General features: G+C 54.2%; 1 protein-coding gene across 1 annotated transcript in view; it reads left to right on the top strand.

Annotated features, from left to right (window-relative positions):
* HERC2 (HECT and RLD domain containing E3 ubiquitin protein ligase 2) overlaps nt 1–14657 on the top strand; it is a 188325-nt gene that overhangs the window by 164695 nt on the left and 8973 nt on the right. Inside the window, exons 80-85 of the mRNA XM_037053813.1 lie at nt 3699–3876; nt 4353–4514; nt 6566–6657; nt 6824–6963; nt 11941–12128; nt 12822–13019. Of these exons, the coding sequence (XP_036909708.1) occupies nt 3699–3876; nt 4353–4514; nt 6566–6657; nt 6824–6963; nt 11941–12128; nt 12822–13019 (958 nt within the window). The remainder of the gene's footprint in view (nt 1–3698; nt 3877–4352; nt 4515–6565; nt 6658–6823; nt 6964–11940; nt 12129–12821; nt 13020–14657) is intronic.

Genomic DNA, 14657 nt, shown 5'->3' with positions numbered 1-14657 from the left:
ACGTGCGTACACTGGTCTGCAGAGGCGAATGCTGATGGTCACGTGTGTGTGAGGAGCATTCCTGAGGCTGAGGAGCAGGCCACCCAGAAGATTTGCAGGAGCAGTCCCCAGAGCTCCCAGAGCCAAAGCCTGCCGCCCACACCCCGTGATTCACAGGGCACCAGTGCGGAAGGGCAGAAAACGCGCCATGGACTCACTGTGGCTCTGAACGACCAACGGAGCTAAAAGCAAGACCTGGAAGGATTAAACTGTTTCTAAGTAACTTAACCGTAGACATCAAAGGTCTTGATTTCTACATACATATATGTATGTATTTTTTTAATCCTCACTTGAGGACATTTTGTTTCATTGCTTTGAAAGGGAGAGAGGAAGGGGGGTGGGGAGAAAGAGAGAGAGAAACATCGATTGGCTGCTTTCTCTTACACATCCTCACCGGGGATCGAACCCACAACCTGGGTATGTGTCCCGACTGGGAGTTGAACCCATAACCTTTCAGTCTACAGGAGGATGCTCCAATCAGCTGGACTGCACTGGCCAGGGCAGGGTTCAAAAGTATTTTTATGAATACAAAGATATCAAATACCCAGCAAGATAAGCTTCATGATGTTCTTTGTCTAATCACAAATGATCAGGCGTGCCCCTCCCTAAGGTGCAGAATCTAGAAAAGCTGAACTCATCGAGAGCAGGTTGGTGGTCGCTGGGCACTGGGAGTAGCTGGGGAGGTCAAAGCATGCAGACCCCCAGGGAGGAGAGGAGTAGGTTCTGGGGATCTGCTGTGCCGCGTGGTGCCCAGAGGTAACGTGAGTGGAGGGAAGATTCAGTCTTGTTGGTTGGCCAGTGTTCTCCGAATTGCCTTGCAGTTCAAGCCCTTCTTCGCATTCATAATTACTCAAGAAACTGACAAGCTGATTGTAAGATTCCTGTGCACGTGGAAAGTAATAGCACAGTCCGAACAACTTTGAAAGTCAGGAGCGAAGTTGGAGGACTGGCTCCTCCCGACTTTTTAAGCCTTGTTGGAAAGCTGCAGTTATTGGGACAACTAGACAGTGGGTGTTGGTGTGAAGAGGTGACTCCAGTGTGGGTGTCATCACAGATTAAAACACTGACAGGAGCAATGGAGAGCCAAGCAGGACCGTGGTCTGTACCCACAACCCCCACACGGTGAGTGTGAGCAGAGTGGAACTGGGATTCTCTCAGTTTCCAGTGCACAATCATTGAAGTGCAAAGACCACTTATTACTTGGTTTTGAACAATCGGATCACCACACAGCAAGCAGTGAACTTAAATGCTTACCTTGCACCATAACCAAAATTAACTCAAATGATGCATAGCTATTAACGGAAAACTAGCCCTGGCTGGTGTGGCTCAGTGGATTGGGTGCTGGCCCGTGAACCAAAGGGTTGCTGGTTCGATTCCCAGTCAGGGCACATGCCTGGGTTGCAGGCCAGGTCCCCAGGAGGGGGGTGCTTGAAAGGCAACCATACATCGATGTTTCTTTTCCTCTCTTTCTCCTTCCCTTCCCCTCTCAAAAAAATAAATAAATAAAATCTTTAAAACAAAGAAACAAACTGAAAACCAGAAGGAAACATGAGAGAAAACCCTTGTGGCCTTAGATCAAACAAAGATTTTTAGGTAGAGCTTAGAAAGCACAATGGAATTTTAAAAATGGGATGACGTGGACTTCCTAACAATTATTCACTTCTGCTCTTTGAAAGACACTATTAAGCAATTGAAAAGATATTCCATAGACTGGGGAAGCATATTTGTGATCCTGTATCTAGGATCTTATATAGCTAGAATTATTAGCGTCTCAACACTCACTAATAAAAACACAAGTTCATTATCGATGCTCGCTATGCTGTGGGCTGATTGGCATTCATGTGATACAACTCCCTAAATGAAGTGTGGAATCGTGGCAAGCTGTGCCTCAAAGGGGCCAGACAGTAGTAAATATTTCAGGCCAGCCACATAGTCTCTGTTGTCTATGCTGTCTCTTTTTTTAAACAACTTTTTAAAAATGCAAAACCTATTTTTAGCTCACTGGCCTGCAGAAACAGGCCACTGGCTAGACTCAGCCTATCACTCAGATGACTAAGTGAGTATTAGTCGTCCAGCTCCTGGTTGGGTCTGAAAGTCCTCTTGCATTAGGGCAGCTTGGATAAAAAGACAGGTGGCAGGTTATGAGGATTTGAATTTGGGTCTGAGTGTTTCTGCTTGATTGATTTAAAAATTGACTTGGCTTCCAGTCAAGATGGCAGCACAGGTAAACGTGGTACTCGCATCCTCCCACATCCACGTCAGAACTGCAGCTGAACTGCAGAGCAGCCGTCCTTCAGAAGCGCCTGAAACCTAGTTGGACGGAAGTCCGACAACTAGGGATGTGAAGAAGAAGCCATGTCAAGACTGGTAGGAGGGTCAGAGACACAAAATGAGCTTGTCCCACACCCACATGTGATGGATAAAAATCAATAGGAATTTCTCAGCTGTGAAGGTTGCTCTTGGGTAGTGAGGGGTCTCAGCCCCACACCATAACCCAGCCCAGGGTTCCAGTGAAGAGATACATTATAAGGAATCAATAGCAGAGTAGGTGAAACAGAGGATACAGTCAGAGATTGTATCAGAGAAGAAAAGGAAGCAGAAAATACTCAATCAAAACAGCAAAGAGAAAATGATTCCCCAAAGTGAGGATAGTGTAAGACCTCAGGTGTATCAACATTTGCATCATGGAGGTGCCAGGAGGAAGAAAGAGAGAGCAAGCAATTGAAAACCTATATGAGAAAATGATGACAGAAAACTGTGATAACCTGGTGAAGGAAATAGACATACAAGTCCAGGAAGCTCAGAGAGTCCCAAACAAGATGAATCCACAGAGGCCCACACTAAAACACATCAGCATAATGCAAAAGATTAAAGACAAGAGAGACTCTTAAAAGCAGCAAGGGAAAAACTGGCAGTTCCATAAGGCTGTCTGAATAGAAACTTCACAGGCTAGAAGGGACTGGCAAACATTCAAAGTGATGGAGAGCAGGGACCTACATCCAACATTACCCAGCAGAGCTGGCATTTAGAAAGGATTGGCGGATAAAGTGCTTCCCAGACGGGAAAAAGCTAATGGAGTTCATCACCACCAAACCATATTACAAGAATATCAAAGGGTTGTCTTGAAGAAGAAGAAGAAAAAATACAATAAAATGGCAATAAATACACATCTATCAACAATTGAATCTAAACAAAATGAATGAGCAACTGGAACAGAAACACTTGTGCAGAGAAGGTTTCAACAGTCACCAGATGGGGGGGAGTTGGGGGTTGAGAATTACAGATCGGTGGTTAGAGAGTGGTCACGCTGGTGTGAAGCACATCACAGGGAACATAGTAATACTGTAACAGCTGTGCATGGTGCCAGGCAGGTACTGGACTTCCCAGGGTGATCAGTTAGTTATATAGTGTCTAATATTTCAGGGTGTATGTGTAAAACTAACTTAATTCCATATGGCTACTGTAATTGAAAAACAAAAAAATTTAAAAGAGGCAAAAGTCAAATTAAAAATAGAAAAGCCAAAAAAAGTTGAATCGAAGGATGCGATGCAGACTGAGAGGTCTACTTTAAATAAGTGAATAGCAAACACGTAAGTAAGCCTAATGTTTAAAAATGTGAGAATTAAACTCTCCGTTACACTTGCTGGCCTGTTTTGCAGTCCGTGTGACCGCCCACGCGTCATTGAGTCCCTGCGAGGCATTGAGGTGGTTGACATCGCTGCCGGTGGAGCCCACAGTGCCTGTGTCACCTCAGCCGGGGACCTGTACACGTGGGGCAAGGGGCGGTACGGCCGCCTGGGCCACAGCGACAGTGAGGACCAGCTGAAGCCCAAGCTGGTGAGGCGGCGCTGGGCCCTGGGGGCACGGCTTCCCTCGTTTGTGACCCCCCAACTCTGATCTCCAGGGTTGTGGGTCACAGCCTCAGGTGTACGAGCAGGTTTTATTTCTGGTGGAAATGAAAACCGTCTTGGTCTGTATTTCGTGGGTCATATAAACAGGATAGTGCCCGAAACGTGTTTTTGCCTGTGCTACTAAGTGTTACTGGGCATCTCAGGACATGCCGTGTGTTCTAGAAGGCCCGTATGGTCAGGCAGTGCGGTGGGGTCCGCTCCATGGGCATGTGGGGGGCCCGCCCCCTGCAGCCGAGATGCTTCCAGCTCAGCTGGAAGAAGGAGCTTTCCGTTTTGTCCCGCGGGGTCATTAAAACCTCCCGGCCTTTGTGAAGACTCACGTGGGTGCCCCCACACAAAAAGCCGCCCCTTAGACGAACCCCTGCTGCGGTCGGGCGTCCCCCATGTCGCTTTTCTCCAAAGGTGGAGGCCCTGCAGGGCCACCGCGTGGTGGACGTCGCCTGCGGCAGTGGAGATGCCCAGACCCTGTGCCTCACAGATGACGACACTGTGTGGTCCTGGGGCGACGGCGACTACGGCAAGCTCGGCAGAGGAGGCAGCGACGGCTGCAAAGTGCCCATGAAGGTACTCCAGTGCCTAGCCTCCCCGGGTCCCATGTGCCAAGCCCAGCCCCACCTTTACCTGCTTGCAGACGGGTCCCTGTGCACAGCGAAGTGCAGGGCTCCAAGGGCTCTCGTGGGAAGTTTATTCAATCTAGCGGGTGCCACGGAGCCTGTGCTTTCATGTAGCAGGGAGAGAGAGAGAGAGAACCATCAATTGGCTACGTCTCGTACGTACCCTGACTGGGGATCGAACCACACCTTTGGGTGTGCAGATGACGGTCCAAGCAGCCGAGCCACCCGGCCAGAGCTGCAGGGTAGACCTTTGAGGGAAAGGACAGCACTTGTTTGTGCCCGTCAGCTGCTCTGCTCCGGGGACAGTGGGCGGTCGTGGCACTGGAGCAGTTGCATTTGGCTGAGACACGGACACCCCGGGAGAAGCCACGGAGGAGGCCGGAGCCCAGGTCAGGTCAGGGTCGGACGGCTTTGCCCCGCTCCAGCTGAGCGCCCAGTCAGTGCCCTGACCTGCAGGACTCCTTTGCCCTGCGAATGGGTAGTTGGCAGAGGTGACATTCACTGACGTGTTTCGGTCATATGCTGACCGCTGAACAGCCTTTAGTGCGTGACTGTCAGGCTGCCAGGGTGTTGGGATTTGCCGTGGATTTGGGAGAGTGGGAGCAGCGCAAGGGCATGAGAAGCCGTGTTCCTTGGGGCCTCTTTCGGGGGCTCCGGGCTGGTGCGGGTGGGGCAGACTCCCCGGGGCTGCCCGCCACCAGAGCCCTGCAGGTCCCCAGGAGCTGGACCCAAGCTGCATAGCTGCTCTTCCCGCAGTGAGGCTGCCCAGGGCTGCAGCCACTGGCTACATGTGACTGCTTCAGTTTCCATTTAAATTTGTTAAGACTAAAAAGAAAATTCACTCCTTCGGTGGCACTGGCCTCATCACGGGCTCAGGAGCTACACGTGGCTGGTGGCTTCCACCCAGGGGTGTGGACACAGCACCTCACCCAGAGGGTGGGGGAGGTGTGGCCTGGAGGCCGGGCTGTGCCTGGGGCTGCGAGGAGACACCCACCTCTCCAGTGGCCTTGGAAAGCACTGCTGGTTGTCACCTCTCGTTCTCTTTCCTCACAAGCCTAAGGTGAGGAAGCTACTTAGGCTTCTGTATTTCTGCAAAAATTACTGTGGGCTTTCTCGTGAGAAGGCTTTGACAAAGGCTTTTTGTTTCCGGGGACTAGGATGTTGGACAATGAGGGGACGTGGCTGGGAGAAAACTAATGAAGACAGAGAGGCTTTCACTAAAATTTACATGTGGGAACTGAAGTCTGAAAGTGGTTACAGGTAGAAAGGAAAGACGCTGTGGGTGTCAGTGGGCCCTCGTGGGTCCCTGGTGCCCGCTGTGAGGGGCCGAGGTGGGCTGCAGCCCTGGTCTGGCTGAGCTCATCTCTAAGGGGGTTGGCCTGGGAAGATGCAAGGGCACCAGTGTGGGCAGAGCCCTGGTGCTCTTGGCCGTGGGCAGACAGGTGCAGGGCTGGCTGGAGGGGCCTCCAGGCCCCAAGGAGAAACTGAGTGGGGAGAGTGAATTCTGGGGGGAAGGGTCCCAGAGCTCCCGCCGTGACTCGTGCACCCGCGGTGGCCTGGGCTCGTGGCCGTCTGCCAGCACGTGTATCTGCCGGGCCGGGCCACCTGTTCCTGCCGAGAACCTTTTTTTGCTGTGTGGAGGCGGGTTTGCAGTTGTGGTGAATATTTGACATGGACTGTGGCCCGGTGGCTCAGCGGATTGGAGCATCATCCTGTACACCAGAAGGTTGCGGGTTCAATTCCTGGTCAGGGCACATGACCAGGTTGCGAGTTCAATCCCTGGTTGGGACGTGTATAAGAGGCAACTAATTGCTGTTTCTCTCATTGATTTTTTCTCTCTTTGCCCCCTCTTTAAGACCAGTAAACATATCCTTGGGTTAGGACTAAGAAACGACACGGAAAAGGCTTTCGCGCTTCCCCTTTGGATGTGTTTCGGTCTTAGTGGGGTGGCCATCAGCAGGTGCTTCCTGGAGTCCGTCTAACTGAACCTTTTCCCTGCAGATCGACTCCCTCACAGGCCTTGGAGTGGTCAAGGTGGAGTGCGGGTCCCAGTTCTCCGTGGCCCTGACCAAGTCCGGCACCGTGTACACTTGGTAGGCAAGACTACGTGACCCCACTGGGATCGGGCTGTTTGCTTGAGGTTACACTCGCTGCCCTTTGGAGGTGGTTGGTGACCTCACTGCCGGCTGTGAGACAGGTGCTGAAATGCTTTCGCCAGGAGGGGGCGCCCTGCTGAGTCCCGGGTTTCCTCATGTGCAGGGGCAAGGGCGATTACCACAGGCTGGGCCACGGATCCGATGACCACGTCAGAAGGCCGCGGCAGGTGCAGGGGCTGCAGGGGAAGAAGGTCATTGCCATCGCCACGGGCTCCCTGCACTGCGTGTGCTGCACGGAGGATGGTAGGTGGGAGGGCCCAGCATCTCCGAGTCTGCCCAGGGGCCTGCGCAGCCGTGGTGGGGGTGGGGGACGGTCATCCATGTCCTGAGAGGGTGGGTCCAGCCCCTGGTGGCAGCACCTGTGAGTCAGTTACATTGAATGGCTTCGCAGAGAAGAGCGAACACGGCCAGCCCAAGACTGCTGGCTTCGGAAAGTCCTGTGGGCTTGGTGGACCCTTGGCTGGCCTTTGGGAGGGTACCCCCCCACCCCACTCCCTGAATGACAGGAGGCCTCGTTGTGCTGAACTGTTGGCACTAACGACGTGGTCTCAGCTGAGACCTGCTCCCCTCTGGGGTCTGGAGCCGGGGTCCGTCCAGGCAGAGGTGCCAAAGTGACCGGCCCCGTGGATGCCCTCGGCTCTGGGCCCTGTGGAGCTTCCCGGGCAGCTGGCACCTCCCACGTGCTGTCCCAGTTGGTGTGTCCCATGGGGCCCCACTAGGTGTCCCCCAGACCCCACCTGGAGCCCTTTCCCTTGGCTGAGTTTGCCCCGTGTCCTCTTGCTGGAGGAATCGTGGTTCTGAGTGTGACTGTGTGCGGGGTCCTGGGAGCCCTCTGCTCATTGAACCTGCGGTGGTCTCTGGCAGCCCACCAGAGGGACTTCACAGGTGGAATTGAGATCGCTGACCAGCTGACCCTGTGGTCTGGGGTTATGCTAGATTTTCGGGTGAGCCCAGTGAAATCACAGAGGCCCGTCGGAGTGGGAAGGGGGCAGGAGACCAGTGGCGGGGCAGGGAATGCGATGGCCCCTAGGAGCTGGAGATAGCCGCCAGCTGCCGGCCAGCCGGGAGGTGGACCACAGTCCCACAGAGGCTGAATGAGCAAAGGGGCGGGTTCCCCCACGGCCTCCAGACAGGGGCAGCCTGTCAACACCTTGGCAGTGGCCCAGCTGGCCTGCTGGTGGATCTGACCAATGGAGCCGAAGGAGAAGGCGTGCCTTTTATTTGCTTTATTTTAATTCTTGAACTTGAGAGACAGCCCACATTCATGGAACAGTTGGAAGCTAGTACCAAGAATGCAGTTTGATCTGTGGGGAGCCAGGTGCTGCCCCGGTGCCTGTCCCCTGGCGGGTCGTTTGTGTCCTGTGAGCGGCCCTGCCCCCCGCCCTGGCACAGCACACCAGTTTCGGCTCTGCCTGGTCTTCACGCCTGTTCACGTTACGACGCGGTGCACCTAGCTGTCACGCCCTGTCCACTCTGAGATGGCCCTCACTCATTCCTGAGCGCTGCTCTCTGATGCTCTTATGTTCTCTTTGGGCAGCCATGTCTCTGGAGTGCGTCCCTCCGGCCCCATGTGCGGGCTTGACCATCCCCCAAGGAAGCTGATGCCTTCATCGGAGAGCAGTGTTCAGAGAACAGGCTCTGCTGGGTGTGCTCAGTGCTGCTGGGGTCACTGCTCCCAGGCACTCTCGGGGACAGAGCCGGGGGTGGGTGTGTGGATGGCCCACAAGCTGGCTGCCGGGAGGGCTTGGTACCCCTGTGTGAGTGTTCATAGCACTCGCCCGCACCAGGCTCCTGGCCTCCAGTTCTGTTCCACAGGGCCTGTTGCCGTGTCTTCTCCGTCCATGCTGTACCTCCTCTCTCCTGTGGTCGCAGACCCGGGCCCTGCCCTCCCTGACGGAGTGATCCTCTAGGGCACCTGCGTGCCGCCACTGCCTTTGCACTGCACCCCGTGTGGACCCTTCCCCCCTCAGGCAGCTTCTGCCTCCAGTGCCCCCATGTGGAAGCTCTTGTCACTCGTGAATGCTGACTCCCTGCCCCCAGCTGCGCCTCAGCAGAGAGTGTGTCCTGTCCTTGCCCATGCGATGATTGCCACCCTGTGGCTTTAGGGCTGACCTGCGGAGAGTGTGAAGGATGCAGGATGCTGCCTGCATCCTGCCCCTGACCTCGCAGGCCTAGCCGCACAGGGTGGTGCCTGGCTGCGTGGCCCGAGGAGTTTGCAGAGAACTGACCTCCATTCAGTAAGGAGCAACCCCCCTAGAGCCGTGGGGACTCACAGTGGGAACCTCGCTCAGGGCGCTGGACAGGGACTTGCACCACTGATGAGCTGTGGGGAGGGCTCGTGTTCCTTTGGAAACATGGGTCTGTCTTAGAAAACGACTTTTTGTGTTCTGTTTGCTTCCAGAATCAGTCTGGGCCGCTTAGGCCATTACCATCAGTTTTGTTTTTAATTACTATTTTATTGGTCATGCTATAACAGTTGTCCTGATTTGTCCCTCTTTCCCCCTCCCACCAGCACCCCCCACCCGCTCAGGCAGTCCCCACACCTTTGTGTCCCTGGGTCATGTGTACAAGTCCTTTGGCTGCTCCATGTCCTGTGCTGTGTGCTTCACATCCCCGTGGCTATTCTGTACCTACCCATTTGTGCTTCTTAATCCCCCCATCTCTTCACCCATCGCCCACAGCTCCCTCCCATCTGGCAGCCATCAAAATGCTCTCCATAACCATGATTCTGGCTCTGTTCTTCTTGTTGGCGTAGTTTGTTTTTCAGATTCAGTGGTTGATATTGCCATTTTATTGTTCATGGTTTTCATCTTTTTCTTAAGTTAGTCCCTTTAACATTTCATATGATAATGGTTTGGTGGTGATGATGAACTCCTTTAGTTTTTTCTTGTCTGAGAAGCACTTTATCTGCCCATTGATTTTAAACAATAGCTTTGCTGGGGAGAGCAGTGTTGGCTGTAGGTCCCCGCTTTTCATGACTTTCCATATTTCTTGCCAGTCCCTTCTAGCCTGCAAAGTTGCTTTTGAGAATCAGCTGACAGTCTTATGAGAGCTTCCTTGTGGGTAACTAACTTCTTTTCCCTTGCTGCTTTTAAGATTCTCTCTTTAATTTTAACCTTTGGCATTTTCATTGTAATGTGTCTTGGTGTGGGCTTCTTTGGGTCCGTCTTGTTTGCGACTCTCTGTGTTTCCTGAACTTGCATGTCTATTTCCTTCACCAAATGAGGGATGTTTTCCTTCATTATAGATTTCCAATTTCTTGCTCTTTCTCTTCTCCTTCTGGCACCCCTATCACGCTAATGTTGGACCTCGTGAAGTTGTCCCAGAGGCTGCTTATACTATCCTCATTTTTTAAAATTCTTTTTTCTCCTTGTTGTTCTGATAGGTTATTTTTTATTTCCTTATGTTCCAAATCGTTGATTTGATTCTCAGCTTCATCCACTCTACTGTTGTTTCCCTGTAAATTGTTCTTTATTTCAATTAGTGTGGCCTTTGGTTCTGATTGGGTCTTTTTTATGCTGCCAAGATCCTCGCTAAGTTCCTTGAGCATCCTTATCACCAGTGTTTTGAACTGGACATCTGATAGATTGCTTATCTCCATTTAGTTTAGCTCTTTCTGAAAAAGTTTTCATCTGTTCTTTCATTTGGACCATGTTTCTTTGTCTCCTCAGTTTGGCAGCCTCCCTGTGTTTGTTTCTATGTACTAGGTAGGGATGCTTTGACTCCGTGTCTTGGTCATGTGGCGTGATGTAGTAGGTGTCCTGGAGGGCCAGTGGCACAGCCTCCGTAACACCCAAGCTGGATACTCAAGGTGCACCCTTCGTGAGGGCTGAGTACACCCTCCTCTTCTAGTTGAGCCATGGTTGCTGTTGGCAGGTGAATGGTAGTGATTTACCCAGGCCAGTCAGCTGCAAGGACTGGCTGTGACCACTGACCTCCAACCTCTGCCTTCCGTGGAGGATCAGCTGTGCAGGGGCAGGGTGGTGGTGCTCCGATGTGGTCTGTAGCTGTCCCCTGGGTGTGTTGGCGCTGGGGTTTCCCGGGTGGTGCAGGCCAAGGGTCAGCTCCCAATTGTGTTTTGCCCAGAGCCACCCTGTCTGAGCTATAAAGGAATCTGACATGGCTGCTTCTTGGGCTTGGCTTAGAGATTCCCAGGGCAAGCCAAGCAATGAATCCAGGCTGGCTGCTGCTAGTGCCGGGCCTGGGGCTCACTGAAGCCAGCTGCTGCTTGTTTGATAGGATTTAGGAGCCAAGACCAGCCATTCACATGGAAAAGCATCTTGGGTGGGCCCGTAAGTTGGGTGGAGTGGAGTCTGGGGATCTCCAAGTTGGTTCAAACAGAGTTAACCAGGTTGGCGGAGTCTAGGGTATGTCACCAGCTGGCCGGCCTGTGGGCAGAGGGTTTAGAAAAGGGACAGTAGCCTCTGCTCACCCCTGACACTTCAGTTCCTCCCCGGACACCACTGGTGCCTTTCCTGCTGCCACCCTGGTGCTGGAGCTCAGAGGGAGGGAGTGTGAATAGGTGGGTCCGTGTGTGGGTTCTTTAAGAGGAATTGCTTGGGGCTCCAGCATTTTCTCCCACTAACTCAATCCCTGCTGATTTTTGCAGCTAGAAGTTATGGGGACTTACCTTCCTGGCACTGGAACCCTTCCTGGCAGGCCCCAGTGTGGGAGTATCTCCTTACTCCTGAGATAGCCCTCCTGAATTTTTGTCCACCGCTCATGGGTGTGGGACCAGCCTGTTCTGCATCTGTGCCCCTCCTTCCAGTCTGAATCGATGTGGTTTCTTTAATTCCGTAGCTGTCAGGCGGCCATTCAACTTGATTTCTGAGAGTTCTCCGTGATGGTGGTTCTCTATTGTAGTTGTAAATTTGATGTGCTTGTGTGAAGAGGTGAGCCATGTCTGCCTACACTGCCATCTTGACCAGAAGTGAGCCACTGTTACCATCTGTTTTAATGTGTGGATCCAATTCAGGGCAGCTGCCTCTGGTGCTTCACCCTGTGCACACCACTGGATGTCTGAGACCACAGAGGGCTTGTTGGCCACAGGGCTGCTGAGAGTCCCAGACTTGTGTCCCTCTGGAGCTGTGCTCAGAAATGCTGGTCACCCAGAGGTCACTTCCAGTGATGGCAGTGATGACCCTCTGCGGTGGGAACACAGAGGAGCTGCTCACGCGCCAGTCCTCACACCCAGTTTCTCTCCTGCATTTGCTGTTGTAGGTGAAGTGTACACGTGGGGTGACAACGATGAGGGGCAGCTGGGAGATGGAACAACAAATGCCATCCAGAGGCCTCGGCTGGTCGCAGCACTTCAGGGTAAGAAGGTGAACCGCGTGGCCTGCGGCTCAGCGCACACTCTGGCCTGGTCGACCAGCAAGCCTGCCAGCGCTGGGAAACTGCCTGCACAGGTCAGTGCTGGTGGGTGGGTGGGCTGGGCATGCGTGTTAGGGCAGAGCTCCTGTGTACGCACTGAACTGGGTGCAGCCGGGCGCTCCACTGGAAACCCCTCAGGCTCACTGTGTTGAAATGAGCGCTTTGAGAACTTCAGCATTCACGTCATCTCACAGTCTGCGTGTCGATGAAGTGTGTCGCCTTTGTTCAGAAGCTTTGGACCCATGGAAAACCACTCTGGTAGAACAGGCCACCCCCGTTCTTCAGTGAACTATGTGTAGACCAACTTTATCAGTGTTCTCCTTGGTTTACGTGACTTGGCTGAAGCAGAGTGGCTAGAATACTATTACAGTGAGATTTTTCAAACCAGATGCGGACTTCAGGTGCATCTCTGCTTTTCAAACAGTGTTTCACCTAGCTGGTGTGGCTAAGTGGATTGAGCACGGGCCTGGGAACCGAAGGGTCACTAGTTCAATTCCCAATTAGGGCATGTTCCTGGGTTGCGACCAGTACCCCAGTAGGGAGCGCACATGAGGCAACTGCACATTGATGTTTCTCTCCCTTTTTCCTTTCCTTCCCCTCTCTCTATAAATAAACAAACAAACAAATAAAATCTTAAAAAACAAAACAGTGTTTCAGAATCCACCTGGAGACCAGTGCTCGTGTGCGCGCTGGATGCACAGGCGCACTAACGGGTGCCGATGTTGCAGGTCCCCATGGAGTACAACCACCTGCAGGAGATCCCCATCGTCGCCCTGCGCAACCGGCTGCTGCTGCTGCACCACCTGTCCGAGGTCTTCTGCCCCTGCATCCCCATGTTTGACCTGGAGGGCGCCCTCGGCGAGGCTGGGCTCGGGCCGTCTGTGGGCTTCGACACCCTGCGGGGGATCCTGATATCCCAGGGAAAGGTAAACTGGTGGAAACGCACACCGGGGCTGCCTGGGCACAGCGCGCTCCCCAGGCCCTGCTCTGGCACCTACTGCCTGCCCCGCTCCGCTCTGGGTGTCAGAGCGTGGCCGTGACAGACAGACAGACAGACAACATCTCTCCTGCTTTGGAGCCTGCGTTTCTCCCATGTGGTCTCTGCCTCTCCCTTCCGCACGATAGCCTGTGGGTAGATCGAGAAGGCGCATCCGAAAGGCACTAGATCCAGTCCGGCCTGTCACACTCGTGGTTGTTTGAGCTTTCCAGAAGTGGGGTGCCTGACTCAGGAGTCGGGGTTTCCCCTGACAGGAAGTCACTGAGTTTCTGGCGGGCAGGTGGGTGGGACCATCTAGCAGAGGCTCGGAGGCGCTGTGGCGGGCTATGCTCCTGCAGTGATGGCTCCTGCGGGTCGGGGTGGGGGCCCTGCACTGCAGGGTTCTCCGACATGACGGTCTCTTCGTACTGAAAAAAAGTTCAGTGCCGGTAGTCCTGCCCAGTCAGGTTTTGTTGAGGACTGGCTCTGTCCCCACTGAGCAGACAGGAGCTGCACACAGTCATCGTTGTGTGTGATTTAGAGGCATGCGCACAGTGGTGAGGCCGTGGTCATGGCAGGGCCTGGCCAATGATGGGGAGCAGGGAAAACGGATGGGAAACCTGACTTCAACCACTTCTTATCCCTTCAAGTGGGGGGCACCAGGCAGCGAGGGGCAGCCTGTCCTCGTCGGGAGAGGACAGTGGGTGGCAGTGCATGTCCACAGAGGCTGTGAGTGCTGGGGTGGTGGGTGGTGTGGGGGTCTCAGAGGTGCCCTCAGCCCCAGACCCCTGCGGGTGGGGCCTTCTGCTAGGGGGGTTTGGGGAGGTGACTGGAGCCTAACAACCAGGACACGCTCAGAGCTCAGAAAGGCTGCCTGGCTGCGGGTCGGGAGTGCAGAAAGCAGAGGTCCAGTAGGGACGGGCAGAGTTAGCTGTGGGAGTGGATGGGGCTATGTAGCGAGGGGAGCACCCCTGCTGGCCAGGTCCCTCCATGACGCCCTCTTGATCTTGCCCTCTGCGGCTGCGCCCCAGCTGCCTGGACCCCGGCCTTTCTGCCTTCGGGGGCTGGAGTTCTAGGGCCCTGACCAGGCCAAGCTGCCGGGCCCTGTGCCCCCTCCCACCCTGTCCCTGGAGGAAGGCACCGTCTACTTGGCAGAGACCTGGGACTCTTTCTGATTCTACCCCTTCTGAGTGTCACTTGGGTCCCCTGCCCTGCTGTCCTCACATGTACGCAGTGTCATGTCCCTGCGCCCAGGCCCACACCTGCACAGCCAGCCAGCCTGTCCCTGGGGGACGCTGTGTCGTGCTCCCTCTCCTCACCATCTCAGCATGGTCACGCGGGGTTCCCTTTAGCGTCTGGTGCTTGTGTGTCCCTCCCTCATCGCTGTCCCGTCCCCACCCCAAGCCTGCCTGCTCCTTGGGGCTCCGGGTCCTGCTGCTGTTGTGTGGTTGGCGCAGTGACACTGAGGTGTGATTAGGCTTTGGGGTCAGTCGGGCGTACTTCGGGTTTGCCTGGGAAGCCTTGGCTTCCTAGTTGTTCTCAGAGCCTGGCCCGAGACCCGAGTCAGAGCGGGTCCCCAGCACCTCTG

Source organism: Sturnira hondurensis, unplaced genomic scaffold (genome assembly GCF_014824575.4).
Source record: "Sturnira hondurensis isolate 20B ecotype Veracruz unplaced genomic scaffold, ASM1482457v3 Scaffold0007865, whole genome shotgun sequence".
NCBI classification, from domain to species: domain Eukaryota; kingdom Metazoa; phylum Chordata; class Mammalia; order Chiroptera; family Phyllostomidae; genus Sturnira; species Sturnira hondurensis.
The sequence above is the reverse complement of the archived record's forward strand: the minus strand, read 5'-3'. Positions and strand labels throughout refer to the sequence as shown.